The following is an 18,988-nucleotide window of genomic DNA, read 5'->3' on the forward strand; positions in this document are numbered from 1 at the left end:
TTGTTTCCTTTGTCTCTGGAGACATCTCTAGTAAGTTGCTATGGCTGATGTCAAAGAGGTTGCTGCCTCTGTTCTCCTCTAGGATTTTAATGTTTCCTGTCTCGCATTTAGGTCTTTCATCCATTTTGAGTTTATTTTTTGTATGGCATAAGAAAGTGGTCTATTTCATTCTTCTGCATGTTGCTGTCCAATTTTCCCAACCCCATTTGCTATAGAGACGGTCTTTTTTCCATTGGATATCCTTTCCTACTTTGTCGAAGATTAGTTGACCATACAGTTGTGGGTCCATTTCTGGGTTCTGTATTCTGTTCCATTGATCTGTGTCGGCTTTAGTGCCAGTATCATGCTCTCTTGATGACTACAGCTTTGTAATACAGCTTGAAGTCCAGAATTTGATGCCTCCAGCTTTTCTTTTCTTTTCTCTTTTCTATTTCTTTATTTTTTTATTATGTTAAGTTAGCCACCATACAGTACATCATTAGTTTTTGATATAGTGTTCAATGATTGCGTTGGCTATTTGGGGTCTTTTGTGGTTCCATACAAATTTTTGGATTGTTTGTTCTAGCTCTGTGAGAAATGCTAATGGTGTTTTGATAGGAATTGCATTAAATGTATAGATTGCTTTGGGTAGTATAGACATTTCAACAATATGTGTTCTTCCAATCCATGAGCATGGAACGTTTTTCCATTTCTTTGTGCCTTCCTCAATTTCTTTTATGACTTTTCTGAGTACAGATTCTTTGCCTCTTTGGTTAGATTTATTCCTAGGTATCTTATGGTTTTGGGTGCAATTGTAAATGGGATCAACTCCTTAATTTCTCTTTCTTCTGTCTTGTTGTTGGTGGATAGAAATGCCACTGATTTCTGTGGACCGATTTTATATCCTGCCACTTTACTGAATTCCTGTATGAGTTCTAGCAGTTTTGGAGTGGAGTCTTTTGGGTTTTCCACATAAAGTATCATATCATCTGCAGAGTGAGAGTTTGACTTCTTCTTTGCCGATTTGGATGCCTTTTCTTTCTTTTTGTTGTCTGATTGCTAAGGCTAGGACTTCCAGTACTATGTTAAATAACAGTGGTGAGAATGGACATCCTTGTCTTGTTCCTGACCATAGAGGAAAAGCTCTCAGTTTTTCCCCATTGAGGATGATATTCACTGTGGATCTTTCATATATGGCCTTTATGATGTTGAGTTAAGTTCCCTCTATCCCTACTTTGTTTAGGGTTTTTATAAAAAATGGGTGCTATACTTTTGTCAAATGCTTTTTTCTGCATCTATTGAGAGGATCATATGGTTCTTATCCTTTCTTTTATTAATGCATAATATTGTTTTGATTGATTTGTGAATATTGAACCACGCTTGCAGCCCAGGAATAAATCCCACTTGATTATGGTGAATGATTCTTTTAATGAACTGTTGGATTTGATTTGCCAGTATCTTGTTGAGAATTTTTGCATCCATGTTCATCAGGAACATTGGCCTGTAATTCTCCTTTTTAGTGGGGTCTTTGTCCGGTTTTGGAATCAAGGTAATGTTAACCTCATATAATGAGTTTGGAAGTTTTCCTTCCATTTCGATTTTTTGGAATAGTTGGAGAAGAAAAGCTGTTAACTCTTCTTTAAATGTTTGGTAGAATTTCCCAGGAAGCCATCTGGCCCTGGACTTTTGTTTGCTGGGAGATTTTTTTTTTTTTTTTTTTAGTTTATTTATAACCCCGTGTGGGCCTTGAACTCACGACCCTGAGAGCATGCTCTACTAACTGAGCTAGCCAGGTGCCCCTGTTGGGAGGTTTTTGATTATTGATTCAATTTCTTTGCTGGTTATAGGTCTGTTCAAATTTTCTATTTCTTCCTGTTTCAGTTTTGGTAGTTTATAGGTTTCTAAGATTGTATCCCTTTCTTCCTGGTTGTCCAGTTTGTTGGCATATAATTTTTCATAATATTCTTTTATGATTGTATGTATTTTTCTGCTTTTGCTTGTGATCTCTCCTTTATTATTTGTTATTTTATTCATTTGGGCCCTTTCTCTTTTCTTTTTGATAAGTCTGGCTAGGGGTTTATTGATCTTATTAATTCTTTCAAAGAACCAGCTTCTAGTTCTACTGGGCTTTTTGTTTGTTTGTTTGTTTGTTTGTTTTTTTAAGATTTCATTTATTTATTTGATGGAGAGAGAGAGAGAGAGTAAGCACAAGCAGAGGGGGGGAGGAGCAGAGGGAGAAGCAGGCTCCCCACTGATTAGGGAGCCCAAAGTGGGTCTCAGTCCCAGGGCCCTGGGATCATGACCCAAGCCGAAGGCATTCACTTAAATGATTGAGCCATCCAGGTGCCCCCCATCCCCTCACTTTCAATCTGCATGTGTATTTAGGTCTAAAATGATTCTCTTGTAGCCAGCATATTGGTGGGTCTTATTATTTTATTCATTCTGATACCCTATGTCTTTTGATTGGGGCATTAAATCCATTTACATTCAGTGTGATTATTGATAGATGAATTTAGTGCCACTGTATTACCTGTGATGTCATTTTTCTTTTTTTTTTTAATTTCTTAAGTTCTAGTCACTTTTTTTTTTTTAGATTTTATTTATTTTTGAAAGAGAGAGAGAGTGTACAAGCAGGGGGAGCAGCAGTCAGAGGTAGAGGGAGAAGCAGGCTCCCTGCTCAGCAGGGAGCCCGATGTGGGGCTTGACCCCAGGACCCTGGGATCATGACCAAGCCAAAGGCAGACGCTTAACCATCTGAGCCACCCAGGCGCCTCTGGAGATTTTTCTGTTCCTTTCTAGTCTTTGTCACATTTGGTCTTTCTTTTCCACTCATGAGTCCCCTTTAATATTTCTTGCAGGGCTGTCTTAATGGTCATCTACTCCTTTAGTTATTGTTTGGGAAACTATCTCTCCTTCTATCCTGAATTAACAGCCTTGCTGGATAAAATATTCTTGGCTCCATATTTTTCCCATTCAGCATGTTGAATATATCATGCTGCTTTCTTCTGGCTTGCCAAGTTTCTGTGGACAGATCAGCTTCTAACTTTGTCTTCCCTTGTAAGTTAAGGATTTCTTTTCCCTTGCTGCTTTTAGGATTTTTTTTTCCTTATCTTTGTTTTTTGCAAATTTTACCTCCCTGTGTCTTGGTGTTGGCCTGCTTTTGTTGATTTTGATTGGAGTTCTCTGTGCCTCCTGGATTTGGACATCTGTTTCTTTCCCCAGATTAGGGAAGTTTTCAGCTTTAATGTGCTCAAATAAACCCTCTACCCCTTCCACCCCCTCTTCTTTTGGGACTCCTGTGATATGAATGTTGTTACACTTTACGGAGTTGCTGAATTCCCTAAGTATATATTCATGATCCAGTATTTTTTTTCTCTCTTCTTTTCAGCATTATATTCCATAATTTTGTCTTCTGTATCACTTATTCTTTCCTCTGCTTCTTGCATTCTTGTGGTCATTACATCCAGTTGGTTTTGCATCTCAGTTACAGCAGTTTTTATTTTGGCCTGACTAGTTTTAGGCCTTTTATCTCTGCCCAAAGGGACTCCCTGGGTCTTCTATGCTTTTCTTAAGCCCAGCTAGTATCCTTATGCTTGTTTTTAAATTCTAGATCAGGCATATTCTCATATCTGTTTTGATTATATTCCTGGCTGTGACCTTTTCTTGTTCTTTCTTTTGGGATGAATTCCTCCACCCTGGCATTTTGTCTAGGTCTCTGTCTTCTTCTGTGTGTTAGGAAAGCCTCTTATGTTTTCCACTCCTGAGAGTAATGGCTCTAAGAGGTCATATATTGTCCAAGGCCTGGTGCTTCAGGAAATGTTTCTGGTGTATGTTGTGTGCACTCTACTGCTATGTTTTGGCTATGTTAACTGTTCATAGCCTCAGTCATCTTATCCCATTTTATTGTATCAGGGAGTTCCTGTATAATTTTCTTGAAATGGATGTGTTGGTGACATTGTGTCAGAAAACATTGGTACTGTTCCTCTTTCAGACACCATGCATTAAAGTGTGATAAACTCTATTGTACATGTTTCTCACCCACTAGACAAAATAATGCCAGAAGTCAGATATACAAAGTTAGAGGCATTCCAACCCAGGCTCTGCCCCATCTTATGTTAATATCATTAATAATGACACTTTGTTAAAAATGAAAGATCTGGGACAAATGTTAAATGGGTTAGAGGGCCTAGCAACTAGAGTAAAGGAGAACATTTAATTACCCTAAATGTAATGGACAATCTTGAATACATTTTTCCTTTTCAAAGTGTTTTTTAAAATTTTTTTACATTATTATTATTTGTTCAGAGCTTTGTCGGGGAGAGGCAGAGGGAGAAAGAGAATCTCAAGCAAACTACGGGCTGGGCTCAGGGCCCCACATGGGGCTCAATCTCACAATCCTGAGATTGAAATCACTTGAGCTGAAATCAAGAGTTGGATGCTTAACTGACAGAGCCACCCAGGTGCCCCTCAGAGTGTACTTTTTAAAGTGGAATTATTTTTTAAAGATTTATTTTATTTATTTTAGAGAGAGAGAGTGTGTGTGTGGTGGGGGGAGGTAGAGAGAAACACAAGCAGACTCCACGCTGAGCAGGGAGCCCAACACAGGGCTTGATCCCATGACCCTGAGAGCAGATCTGAGCCAAAACCAAGAGTCCAACGCTCAACCAACTGCACACCCAAGTACCCATTAAAATAGAATTATTGAGTTGTGGAACTTAAGAAGTTTTATAACTATATTTAGTATGTTATCAACTGTTTCATCAGAAAAATGGCCCAGTTGCCATCTATGCATAAATGTTATGCAAACATTTTTAGACTATTACATGAGATTATGTTTTATCTTCCAACAAAATTTTAACTTCTAGAAGGTAGGGGTCCTACATTCTGAATTTTTCATTAAAAAAAATCAACCACAGTGTTCATAATGCTGTGCTCAGATCATAGTATGGCTCACATATGTTGTCAAATGGCAGACAGCAGTACTAGAATATTGGAACAGCAAATTCTTCAAAACATTTTATATTACTCAAGTAATTAATATTATTTTGTACTCATTGAAAACTAGAATATATGGATAAGCAAAAAATAAAGGAAAAACTATTTCTTTCCCCATCACCAGACCACTTATACTTACCAGACTATTACTTCTGTAGAAGACTCTGATAACTTCTTTTAGTAATCCTTAAGTAGACTGAAGTTTAGGTGCTAATGGACAGTGTGTTGTCAGGTTCTCTCACAGAGGCTAAGCTTCTGTCATGTCTTCTGCTTAATTCCAGGTTTGACTCTTCCTACAAGTGGAAAGGTGTATATTAATGGATATGATATCTCAAAAGACATGGTTCACATCAGGAATAACTTGGGCTTTTGCCCCCAGGATAACATATTGTTTTCAGAATTGACAGTATCAGAACATCTCTATTTCTACTGTGTGGTGAGTCAGAGAGATGTTCTTTTCCTCCACTCTTCATATGCTTCAGGCAGTGTGACCAAGGATCAACATCCTTACTCTAATTTAGTGGAAGGTTTTTTTGGCATTGTTCTTTTAAAACCATAAAGGAAGGCAAAAGGAAGAAGAATTGTCTTATATATAGATAAATGTGTAAAAGAAGTTCTGATGTAAGAATTTTTTTAAGTATAAAGTTGGAAGCACCATGTAAACTCTGGCCCTATCTTTCTAGATAAAAGGAGTACCTCCAGAGATACGTCTCACAGAAATTAATAAAATGCTGACTTCTTTTGGCCTGCTGGAAAAGCATGATGCACTTGCAAAGTCACTGAGTGGAGGAATGAAGCGCAAACTCTCCATCATTATAGCACTTATAGGAGGTTCCCAGGTAAAGAATGGTTAACATGAGTCCCTGCTCCAGCTGATAAGTGAAACTCACCTGACACAAACCTAAAAGCTGATATGAATCTAACTTTCTAAAAGGAACTTCCAAAGTGATAATCAGAGGGGATTCCCATTATTGACCAGGTGGTGTAATGTGGTTATGGGGTTTGAAATTACTATTAATTTTGCAGAGTTCTTAATGTAATGTAGTGTAAATTATGTATCTTAACTTAAATATACCCCCCATAAATAGTAAGTTACCCCATAAGGGACACAGCATGGATCATGGAATTGCTCTTCTGGTCTTTAGGTGGTGATACTTGATGAGCCAACATCTGGCATGGACCCAGTCTCAAGGAGATTCACCTGGGATGTCCTTCAGCAGTATAAACATGATCGTACCATCTTACTGACCACCCACCACATGGATGAAGCTGATGTCCTGGGTGACCGTATAGCCATCATGGTCAAGGGATCCCTGCAGTGTTGTGGCTCTTCAATTTTCCTGAAAAGAATATATGGTCTCTCTCCTTTTGATCATTGTTTGGATGCTAATGGCTTAATAATATTATTCTAACATGATTATTATTTGTGTCACTCTACACAGGTCTTCAAAAGCTTCCTGTGTCCTATTATGTTAGAGCTAAACATTGAAATCAACTCTTTGTAATTTAGACAGTTCCTGTCTATTTAATTACTTCTGATTATTACTTAATAAGTGTATTCTGACTTAGAAAATATTCTTTGTTGACCCCACAAAAGTCATGAAGTGTTAAATTTGTTGCAGGAGTAAAGTAATGCTTCTGAGGGATTTGGTACATAGATTCATGGCTTTGAGAGGAGAAAAATCAAGGACTAGAAATTTCTGACCCTTTTTAATCAAATCAATATCAAACTTCTAGTGTAATGAGTTAAATGCTTTCAAGTTTATTTTCATGAATATTCCTGAGATGTGGCACTTGATCAACAAGAATTTATTGAACAGAAAATGACCAAACTGTGAAATAAAATTGTCTTGACTTCTTGACTTTGAATAAATAAATAGTCTGGTTAGTCAGTAAAACTAGTACATTGAAAATGAACAATACAAAAACCTATATAATTGGTTCTGAAATTACATGGCTCAAAGCAGTGAGTGCTTCAAAATTGGGAAGAGACTAATGAGAATAGTTAAACATGATATCATTCCATTAATCATGAATTCAGTATTTGAATTCATTCACTCAACTCACATTTATTACAGGTGAGTTATTCACGTTTACACACATAATCTTATCTAATCTTTATGACATCACCATTTTTATGAAGTAGAACACTGGGGCTCATATTAAATAATGTATTCAAACCATGTCAGTAAATGGACCTGGGTCCCTCTGATACCACAGCCCATGCTTTGCATTCTCATATGCTACCACTTCCCCATCAAGGAGGATGTTGGGTTTTAAATAGTCAATTTGGTGAATATCAGAAAGAGAGGGACTCATATTGTTGAATGCTTTTGAACTTATATATGAGGATATAGAAATTGATATTTCCATAGTAGGTTAGTTGTAGACACAAAAGTATTACTCAAGTATATTGATTATCCATAGAGTGTCTTCAGTTGTAGGCTTTATAAAGGCAATGGAGAAAAGAACACAATTTTTAAGGAAATTGGATAAGTAAGTAAGAGCAAGAGGATAAAAATGGGCCTTTTTTACCCCTGGAACAATGAGGAAGTCGGCCTGGATCAGAAGGTTTTTGGGGAGGATCAATAAATTAAGTTTGATGGTCAGGGGTAGAAAATAGAAGGGCACTGAAAAAAACAAGAGTGGTTTTCATTAGATGTACAAATGTACATATAAGAAGAAGTTAGAAATAGTGAATTCAAAGGCTCCATTCTAGGATATAACAGTAAACCACCTTAAAGTGATGAATGATAATATAAAAGCAACAAGATCAGAAAGATAAGTATGTGTGTATACTTATACACAGATGTGTGCACAAACATGCATGTGTATAAAATCCTGAACGGATCAGGCAGACTTGGCATTGGAAGTCCACACAGCCTGTTTTCGTATGACAAAGTGAAGACTTCCTAGTACAGTGAGGTGAAATTTTACAGTTTTCATTCATTAATATAGTGAGGTAAAAGTTTCCACTTTTGACGTGTCTGAAATGTGGTGAGTAAGCATTAAGTATTTAAAGAATGATGGAAGGAAGAAAATCCAAAAAATATATAAAACATTAAAACTTTAACAAGTTTAAATTCTGGTCAGCATATGAAACCTATACATCCAAAGGTTAAAGAGTCAGGAACTGACTAAGAGGAATGACTTGAAGGTAATTTGAAATCCATTTGCTCCTAAGCACAAACATGATTCCTCTTATCAAATTAAAAATCAGGTCACATTTTTCCTTTGTAATCTCCATTGTTTTTATCATTAATCACTGAAGAAAAGAGTATTTGTTTTCTTGTGTATTTGTAATATGGGAAATATATTTTTCCTTAGTTTAAATAAGAAAATGTCAGAATGGAAGCTATAATAAATAACACTGAGAACCTAAAAAAAAAAATGAAATTTTTAACAGGCAAGAGACTGTTTTGGGGGGAAGGGAGTGTTTAATTTGGAAGGTTACATTTTTATAATTTTGATTTTTAAATGGGTATTTTCAGGTGTGGGATACCATATAATTATGGTGAAGGAGTCTCATTGTAATGTTGAAGAAATTATTCGAGTGGTTGATCAACATATACCTGAAGCCAGATTGGAGAACAATGTTGCAGCTGAATTATCATTTATCCTACCCAAAGAATACACACACAGGTATGGATCCAGAGAATGTTAGATAAATGGTTTTTGGTTACCAGAAATAACTATTACTTTTCCGGGTTTCCTTGGGCTTGGCAAGTAGATTCTTTCTCGTTGCCACTTGACAAATTATAGTCAAAAATTTACCTTCCAAGGCACCCAGTAAGAGAGTCTGTTACTAGTCTGTGGCTCCGGTGTGCTTTAGGACTTGAAGCGCCGGAAGTTTCAGCATTGTGAGCTCAGTCGGGGCAGGGTATGACCTGTCAGCCTCTACATTCTGGCCTGATGGAAGAAATTTTCAAGTTGTATATGCTATGAAGGCCATGGAAAATAGTAGTACAGCTATTGGAATCAGATGTAAAGATGGCATTGTCTTTGGGGTAGAAAAGCTAGTCCTTTCTAAACTTTACAAAGAGGGTTCCAACAAATGACCTTTTAATGTTGATTGGCTTCTGGAATGGCACTAGTAGGTTTGTTGGCAGATGCTCATTCTTTAGCAGACATTGCAAAAGAAACTTCCAACTTTTTCCATTAAAACGTCTTGCAGACAGAGTGGCCATGTATATACATGCATATACACTGTACAGTGCTGTTAGACCTTTGGGCTCTGGCTTCATGTTAGGGTCTTACAGTGTGACAGTGCACAGCTCTGCATCAGGGTTTCATATGGCAATTGGGGCTGTGCCATTGGCAAAGCCAGGCAAACTGCAAAAGACAGAAACTAAGGGAAGAGGAAATTTATCATAAACTTCCAGGGACTATGCCAACTTCATCTTCTTGCAAGATGTAATTACTAGCATCATATTCCCTTAAAGCAAGCTTGTTGGAATTCTCAAAAGAAGATAAATAGAGGGGAACTTCTTCAACTGGGTAAGGAATATCTACAAAAAGCTTATAGCTAACATCATACTCAGTGGTGAGAAACTTGAAATTTCCCATTAATATCAGGAACATAGGAAGGAAGTCCCTTCTCATCACAGCTTTCCAACATTATGCTGAAAGTCCTAGCTAATGTAATAAGAAAAGACAAGGAAATGTATGTAGATTGGTAAGGAAGAAATAAATCTTTGTTTACAGATGACACAATCATCCTATACAAAATGTCTGAAAGAATTGACAAACCCTCCTGGAATTAATAAGTGATTATAGCAAAGATGCAGTATACAAAGTTAATATGCAAAAGTAAATCACTTTCCTATATATTGTCAATGAACAAATTGTATTTTGAAATTATAAACACACTTCTAAAATTTAACACCTCCAAAAATGAAATGCTTAGGTATTAAGTCTACCAAATATATGCAAGTTCTATATGAGGAAAACTACCAAAGTTGGATGAATGAAATAGAAAAACTAAAAAATGAGATATTTTATGTTATGAATAGGAAGACTCAGTATTGTGGGGTGTTAGTTTTTCCCAACTTGCTCTATAGATTCAATGCAATCCTTTTTTTTTTTTTTTTTTCCCAAATAGTCTCCATGCCCAGCATGGGGCTCAAACTCACAGCCCTGAGAGCAAATCCTGAGCTGAGATCAAGAGTCAGACCCTCAACTGACTGAGCCACCCAGGCACTCCTTGATTCAATGCAATCCTAATCAAATTCCCAATAAGTTACTTGATGGATATCAACAAATTGATTCTAAAGTTTATATGGAGAGGAAAAAGACCCAAAATAGGCAACACAGTATTGAAGGAGAACAGTGTTGGAGACACTCACCAATTTCAAGACTTGCTGTAAATCTTCCATAATCATGATGGTGTGATATTAGTGAAAGAATAGAAAAATAGATCAATGGAACAGAACAGCATGTCCAGAAATTGACCAACATAAATATAGTCAACTAATCTTTGTCAAAGGAGCAAAGGCAATACAATGGAGAAAAGATAGTCTCTTCAACAAATGGTGCTAGAACATCCATATGCAAAAAAATACCTTACACCCTTCACAAAAATTAACTCAAAATGGATCATAGGTCTAAATGTAAAATGAAAAACTATAAAACTGCTAGAAGATAATCTAGGAGAAAACCTAGATGCCCTTTGGTATGGCAATGAGTTTTAGATACAACACCAACAGCATGATCTCTGAAAGAAATCACTGAAAAGCTGAACTTTATTAAAATGAAAAACTCTGCTCTGTGATGGGCAATATCCACAGAATTAGAAGACAAGCCACAGATTGGGAAAAATATTTGCAGAAGACACATCTGATAAAGGACTGTTATCCAAAATATTCAAAGAACTCTTAGAACACAACAATAAGAAAACATGCAACCCAACTTAAAAATGGGCCAAAGACTTTTTTTAAAAGATTTATTTATTTTAGAGAGAGAGAGAAAAAGAGAGAAAGAGAGCATGCAGGGGAGAGGGGCAGCAGGAGAGGGAGACAGAGAATCCCAAGCAGACTATGCACTGAGTCCAGAGCCCAACACAGGGCTCAATCTCATGACCCATGAGATCACAACCTGAGCCAAAACCAAGAGTCTGATGCTTAACTGACTGAGCCACTCAGGCACCCCTAAAAAGGGGCTAAAGACTTTAACAGACATCTCACCAAAGAAGACATAGGGGTGGCAGATAAATATGTTCACCTCATATCAGGTAAATGCAAATTAAAACAATAATTAGATACCACTACACACTGATTAGAATGGCCAAAATCTGGAACACTGACAACACCAAATACTGACGAGGATGTGGATTCAACAAGGACTCTCATTCATTGCTTGGCAGAATGTAAAATGGCACAACCACTTTGGAAGACAATTTGGTGGTTTCCTACAAAACTAAACACACCCTTACCATTTGATTCAGCAATCACATGCCTTGGTATGTATCCAAAGTAGGTAAAAACTTACATACAAAAACCTGCACATGGTTTTTATAGCAGCTTTATTCATAATTGCCAAGACTTGGAAGCAAACAAGATATCCTTAGTATGTGAGTGGATAAACTATGGTTCATCCTGACAATGGAATATTATTCCACATTTCGTAGAAATGAGCTATCAAACTGTGAGGAGATGTGGAGAAACCTTAAATGCATATTATTAAGTGAAAGAAGCCAATCTGAAGAGGCTACATACTAGATGATTTCAACTATATGACATTCTGAAAAAGGCAAAACTAGGGAAACAATGAAAAGATCAGTGGTTGCCCAGGATGTAGGTTGGGTGAGATAAATAGGCACAGATATTTAGGGCAGTGAAAAAACTCTGTAATAAAATGATAGATATATGTCATTATACATTTGTCCAAACCATTGAATATATAGCACCAAGAGTAAACCTTTGAGTAAACTGTGGATGTTGGGTGATTATGATATGTCAATGAAGGCTCATTTTTGGTGAAAAAAAATGTAACATTCTGGTGAGTGATAGTGATAGTGGGGGTGGCTATGTATGTCGGAGCAGAGTTTATATGGGAAATCTCTGTACCTTTCAATTTTATTGTAAACCTAAAACTACTTTAAAAGTAAAGTATTAAAAAATGACTAAAGAAAAAATTAAGAATTTGATTAGATCTCTAGCAAGTAGAGATTGAATTAGGAATCAGAATCTTTCACAGTGAAAAGACCAGGGTCAGGTGGCTTCAGTGGTGAGTCTACCAAATGTTTAAGTGAAAATGAATACAGTCTTTCACAAACTGTTCCAAAATAGAAGAGGGAACCCAATTCCATTCTATGAGGCCAGTATAACCATATAATAAGACTAGACAAAGAGAAAACTATAGAATATCACTTTTAGAATATCGAGGCAAAAAAAACCAAAAAAACCCACAAAAACCTAACTCAACCCAAACACAAAATACTAGCAAAACCAATCTACAAGCACTTAAAAAGGATTATACATCTTGACCTAGTCAGATTTGTCTCAGGAATACAAGGTTGGTTCACATGCAAAAATTATCAGTGTAAACACCACATTAATAGAATAAAGGACAAAAATTACATGATTATCTCAAAAAATGAAGAAGTTCCTTTGACACAATCTATACTCGTTCATAATAAAAGCACTCAACAAATTAGGAATAGAAAGCAAGTTTCTCAGCTTGCTAAAAGGCATCTGTGAAAAACCCACAGCTAGCATCATATTTATGGTGAAAGGATAAAAGCTTTCCCTATAAGATAAGGAACAACCCAAGACATCTGTTTTGCCTTTTGTATTAAACATCGTACCAGAAGGCAATTCAAGAAGAAAATAAATAAAAGGAATACAAATCAGAAAGAAAGGAGTGAAACTATCTATATTCATAGATAACACGTTCATTTATATAGAAAATTATAAAGAACCAACTTTAAAAATGTATTAGGACTAATTCAGTGAAGTTGCAAGATATAAATGTAATGTTAAAGAATTACTTATATTCTCTATACACTTTCAATGAGCAATCCAAAAATGAAATTAAGAAAGTAATTCCATTTACAGTACCATAGAAACAATAAAATAGCAAAAATTTAACAAAAGAACTATATGACATATAACTTTTTGAAAACTATTAAAAAAATCATTGAAAGAAGTTAAAGAAGACCCAAGGAAATGGAAAGACATCCTGTATTCATGGATTAATATTAAGATGGCATACTCCCTACAGAATCAACACAATGCCTATAAAAAATTCCAACTGCCTTTTTTTTTTTTTTTGCAGAAATTGACAGGCTGATCCTAAAATTAATATGAAATGGAAGGGTTGCTAAATAACCAAAACAATCTTGAAAAAGAGGAAAGTTGGAGGATTCATATTTCCTGATTTCAAAACTTACTATAAAACTATAGAAATCAAACTATATGGCATTAGAATAAGGATAGACATGCACAGAAATGAAGTAAATCAGAATTCAAGATTAAACTTTTATATAAAATTGATTTTCTGAAGCATTCAGAAACAATTCAGCTGGGGCAAGAATAGTCTTTTTAGCAAATGATGCTGGGACATTGGGTATTCACATGCAAAAGAATGAAGCTGGATCCTTAATCTCACATCATAGACAAAAAATTAGGTCAAATGGAGCAAAGGCCTAAATATAAGAGTGAAGCTTTTAGAAGAAAATAAAGGCATAAATCTTAGTGACCTTGGATTAGGCAATTTTTCTTAGCTGTGACATGAAAAAATATAAGCAAGAAAGAAATAGAAATAGATAAATTGACTTCATGAAAATTAAAAATGTTTCACCTTCAACTACACTGTCAAGAAAAAGAGAGCCCAAATAATGGGGAAAAATGTAAATCACATATATCTGATAAAGGACGAGTATGCAGAATATATAAAGTATCTTTTCACTTCACTCTTAAAAGACAAATCATTTAATTTAGAAATGGGCAAAGACTTTGAATAGTCGTTTTTCAAAAAACTATGTAGAAATGGCCAAGAAGCACATGAGAAGATGCTCAATATCATTAATCATTATAGAAACAGAAAGTAATAACCACAATGAGATACTGCTTCACACCCAGTAGGATGGGATAATTTTTTTTTTTTTTTAAGAAAATACAAGTTTGAGTTTGGATATGGAGAAGTCAGAACCCTTATACATTGCTGGTAGGCATGTAGAATAGTGTAGCCACTTTGGTAAATTATTTGGGAATTCCTCAAAAAGCTAAACATTGAGTTACCATTTGATCCAGCAATTCCACATCTAGAGATATACCCAGGAGTTTTGAAAACTTATGTCCACAAAAAAGTTTACAGCAGCATTATCGATAATAGTAAAAAAGTAGAAGTTATCCAAATGTCCATTGATTCATGTATGGACAAATAAAATGTGGTGTATCCATATAATGGAATGTTATTCAACTATAAAAAGGACTGAAATGTTATACATGCTACAACATGGATGAACTTTGAAGTCATTAAGACAAGTGAAAGAAGCTAGACACAAAAGGCCACATATTGTATAATTCCATTTATATGACATGTTCAGAATAGGCAAATCCAAATGGGATTTTTGTATGTAATTTTTTCTTTTCATGATTGCTTGATGTAGATTCACAGTGTTCTCTTTAATCTTAACTGAGATAATGAAGAAGAAAGTTTCCAAATTTTTAAAATTTATATAGTTCTATATTGTGCAATGGATACAGGGATGAATAGTAACCATTACTCTGGATGAAAAAGAGGAAAGGTTGATAAACTGCCTGACATCATATTATTCATTTATTTGTTTATTGTATTGTCTTACACTAAAATGTTGTATCAGGGACATAGTTTTGTTCACTTCTGTGTCTCCTGGACCCAGAACATTGCCTAGCACATAGTTGACACTACCTAAATACTTGACGGATGGGTGAAATAATCATTGATGAATCACAATTATAAAAAGTTATTTATGGAAGTGTAAGGTGCTCTTATATTGGAATCCTCAGGAAAAGTGAGCAACGTGTAAGCCAATATCCAAATGACGAATAAAATTTAGGTAGGAGAGGAGGTGGGTTAGAAACAATTTTTGGAGGAAAAAATATCAGAAACAAAAAGGGACATGTCACATTTGAGAGCCTAGACAAAGGCCGGTGTGGCTGGAGCATGGAGGGAAAAGTGCACAGATATGACTGTTGTTGCACTGGAATATCTTTTTCCATCCCTTCACTTTCATTTTTTAGCACTGAATTTTCTTTGTTTTTCCTTCTTCCTTCTTTCCTTCCTTCTTCCCTCCCTCCCTCCTTCCTTCCCTCCCTCCTCCATCTTTCCTTCTTTCTTTCTTTCTTTCTTTCCTTCCTTCCTTCTTTCTTTCTTTCTTTCTTTCTTTCTTTCTTTCTTTCTTTCTTTCTTTTCTTTCTTCTTTCTTTCTTCTTTTTCTTTCTTTCTCTTTCTTTCTTTCTTTCTTTCTTTCTTTCTTTCTTTCTTTCTTTCTTTCTTTCTCTCTCTCTCTTTCTTTCTTTTTTTCTTTTCTTTCCAAAGACAGAGAGAGAGAGAAAGAGTGCATGTGAGCAGGGGAGGGGCAGAGAGAATCTCAAGCAGGCTCCACACCCAGTGCGGCAGAGCCCAATGCAGGGCTCAATCTCATGACCCTGAGATCATGACTTGAGTCAAAATCTAGAGTCAGATGTTTAACTGATGTGTCTTAAGGTCTGAAGAGAGTCTCTTGTAGGCAGCATATAGATGGGTCTTGTTTTTTTTATCCATTCAGTCACCCTATGTCTTTTGATTGGAGCATTTGTCCCCTTACATTTAAAGTAATTATTGATAAGTGTGCACTTACTGCAATTTTGTTGTTACCTGGTTGTTTTTATAGTTCTCTGTTCCTTCCTTCCTTCTCTTTCTGTCTTCCCTTGTGGTTTGATGGTTTTCCTTAGTGTTATGCTTAAACTCCTTTCTTTTTCTTTTTTGTGTATCTATTACAGGTTTTTTTTTTTTAAGATTTTATTTATTTATTTGACAGGGAGAGAGAGAGCAAGAGCAGGAACACAAGCAGGGGGTGTGGGTGAGGGAGAAGCAGGCCTCCTGCCTAGCAGGGAGCCCGATGTGGGACTCGATCCCAGGACCCTGGGATCATGACCTGAGCCAAAGGCAGACGCTTAACGACTGAGCCACCCAGGCTCCCTATTTTTTTTTTTTTAAGATTTTATTTATTTATTTGACAGAGAGAGAGTATTACAGGTTTTTGATTTGTGGTTACCATGGGGTTCATATATAGCATCTTAACATGTGCAGCTTTGTGTCTTAAGTTGATGATTACTTAAGTTTGAACATGTTTTAAAAGCAGTAAATTTTTACTTCCTCTTGCATGTTTTATGTATGTGATTTCATTTTTATCTTTTTATTTTGTGTATCTCTTGACTAAATTTGTAGATATAATTGATTTTATTACTTTTGTGATTTAACCTCAATACTGGCATTATAAGTCATTAATCTACTACCTTTATCATATGTTCACTTTTACCAGTGAGATATTTTTCTTTTCATAATTTTCTTACAGATTGTCATCACCTTTTCTTTTCACTTAAATCCCTTTAGCATCTTGTAAGGCTGGTATAGTGGTAATGAAACTCCTTTAACTTTTATTTGTCTGGGAAACTCTTTGTCTCTTCTTTAGTTCTGAATGATATCCTTCCTGGATAGAGTATTCTTGGTTGTAGCTTTTTTCCTTTCATCACTTTGAATATATCATTGCCACTTTCTTCTAGCCTACAAAGTTTCTGCTGAAAAATCAGCTGGTTACCTTTTGGGGTTTCCCTTTTATGTAACTTTTCTCTTGCTGTTTTTAAGATTCTCTATCATTAATTTTTGCCACTTTAATTACTATGTGTCTTGGTGTGGGCCTTCTTGGCTTCATCTTATTTGGGGCCTACTGTGCTTCCTGGACCTTACCTAGATTAGGGAAGTTTTTAGCTACTATTTCTTCAAATAAGTTTTCTCCCCCCACTTTCTCTTTCTGGGATCCCTATAATGCAAATGTTATTATGGTTGATGTTACAGAGGTCCCTTAATCTTTTCTAATTTTTATTATTTTTTTTTCTTTTTGCTGTTCATCTTGGTTGCTTTCCATTACTCTATCTTCAGGATTGTTGATCCATTCATCCTTCTGCATCATCTAATCGGCTGTTCATTCCTTCTAGTGTATTTTTCATTTCAGTCATTAAATTCTTCAGTTCTGACTGGTTCTTTCAAAAATTTCTATCTCTTTGTTGAAGTTTTCACTGAATTCCGCTCTTTCCTTAAGTGCAGCAAGTATCTTTATGACCATTACTTTGAATTCTTGAGCAGTCATATTGCCTATCTGCATTTCATTTAGCTCTTTTACTGTGATTTTGGCTTGCTCTTTTATTTGGTACATATTCCTCTGTCATTTTGTCTGACTCTCTTTGTTTCCATGTATTAGGCAGGTCAGTTACATCTCCTGGTGTTGAAAGAAGTGGCCTTGTGTAGAAGGCATACTGTGGTGCCAGGTAATGCAATCTTCCCTGGTCACTAGAATTAGGTGTGCCAAGGGTGTCCCCTGTGTTGGCTACATGCTCCTTCCTATTGTGGTTGAGTTGTGATTGCTGTAGGCCTGCTGATAAGTGGGGCTGGCCTTCAGTGCTATGACTGCCACAGCCTGCCTTGCCTGCTGCTGGGGCACTGGGCAGGGTTTGCTCTCTATGCTATGAGAGGCCCAGTTGTAGCTACCATCAGATTTCTCATGGGCATGGCCAGCCTGGCCCACTGCAGTTAGCCACTGTGACATCTGCAGGCACATTTAAGGGCAGGGCTTTTTCCCTGTGCAGACAACTAAGAGGCCTGGCAGCAGGAATTGTGGGTGTGCTGGTGTGCAGGGTTATCTCCCCACTCTCCCCAGAGCATGAATCACTTTGCAGGAGCACCTGCTGAGGCAGTCGGGTTAAGTGGTGTGGATCTGCAAGGGAATGTTGGGGTGGACCTCACGGTTCTAACAAGGTAGATAAATTGTGTTAGAGCTGGCTTCTGTAAGCTTTCTGGCTATCTATGTTGAGAGAAGGCAGGAAAAATGATGCCTTGTAAGCACTTTTGTTCCTGGAGAAATCTGCAGATCCCTGCCTTCCACCTCCGACATATGTCCTAAATTAGTGAATAAATCTTCACGTATACCTATGGCACCTTTCAAGCTGCTACATCTGTGCTATTTCTCTGGCCAAGTTATTTAGTATGCTGGCTCTTTAAGAACAGGGACTCAGTTTCCTGTTGCCCTCTGATTCTTCAGGAGGTAAGCCTAATAATTTTTAAAGCTTCCAGAGTCAAGCCTCACTCATTTTCAAAGCCAGATGTTATGGGGACTCATCTTTCCAGTGTGGGTCCCCAGGGCCAGGGGTGTCTGGTGTGGGGTTCAATCCTCTTGGTTCCTGACTACATCTTCACTTCTCCCTCCTTTCTTGATGTGGTCTTCACTCTATGTCTTTAGCTGTGGAAGATCTGTGCTGCCAGTCTTCAGGTTGCTTTCAGAATGAATAATTGTTGCCTTGGTGTGTGCATGGGCTGCAGTGAGTTCAGGATCTTCCTCCTCTGTCATCCTCCTATATTTGTACATTTTTATCTATAGTTTCTAAATGTTCTATAGTTAAACATTACTTTGTATCAAGAAAATTAGTATTTAAATTGTATCAAGAAAAATAGTATTTTCATTAAAAGATATGGAAATTTTCTCTATATATAGAACATTCTTCTAAATCACTAGTAATACTAGAAGAACAAATTTAAGCTAGATTTTATTAGAATTTTTTTTTTTTTTGCTTTTAGAGGAAGAAAAACTTTTTTAAGATTTTATTTATTTGAGAGAGAGTGAGCGAGCAAGAGAGAGAGAGAGAAGGAGCAGGGAGGAGGGGCAGAGGGAGAAGCAGACCCCCTGCTGAGCAGGGAGGCCGACATGGGGCTCGATCCCCAGGACTCCAGGATCATGACCTGACACTTAACTGACTGGGCCACCCAGGTGCCCCAAGGA

The 18,988-nt window shown here is 36.6% G+C and overlaps 1 protein-coding gene and 1 pseudogene across 1 annotated transcript in view; both read left to right on the forward strand.

The window, feature by feature from the left end:
- The window catches only part of LOC123840983 (phospholipid-transporting ATPase ABCA3-like), a 172,070-nt gene that overhangs the window by 79,365 nt on the left and 73,717 nt on the right, over positions 1-18,988 (forward strand). The window contains exons 12-15 of the mRNA XM_064590316.1: positions 5,256-5,410; positions 5,658-5,813; positions 6,120-6,330; positions 8,466-8,616. Of these exons, the coding sequence (XP_064446386.1) occupies positions 5,256-5,410; positions 5,658-5,813; positions 6,120-6,330; positions 8,466-8,616 (673 nt within the window). The remainder of the gene's footprint in view (positions 1-5,255; positions 5,411-5,657; positions 5,814-6,119; positions 6,331-8,465; positions 8,617-18,988) is intronic.
- On the forward strand, positions 8,632-9,326 carry LOC123844981 (proteasome subunit alpha type-3-like; annotated as a pseudogene).

The sequence above is a fragment of the Mirounga angustirostris genome, unplaced genomic scaffold (assembly GCF_029215605.1).
Source record: "Mirounga angustirostris isolate CCGP_5_RB_7025 unplaced genomic scaffold, mMirAng1.0.hap1 SCAF_5, whole genome shotgun sequence".
In the NCBI taxonomy this organism is placed as follows: Eukaryota; Metazoa; Chordata; class Mammalia; order Carnivora; family Phocidae; genus Mirounga; species Mirounga angustirostris.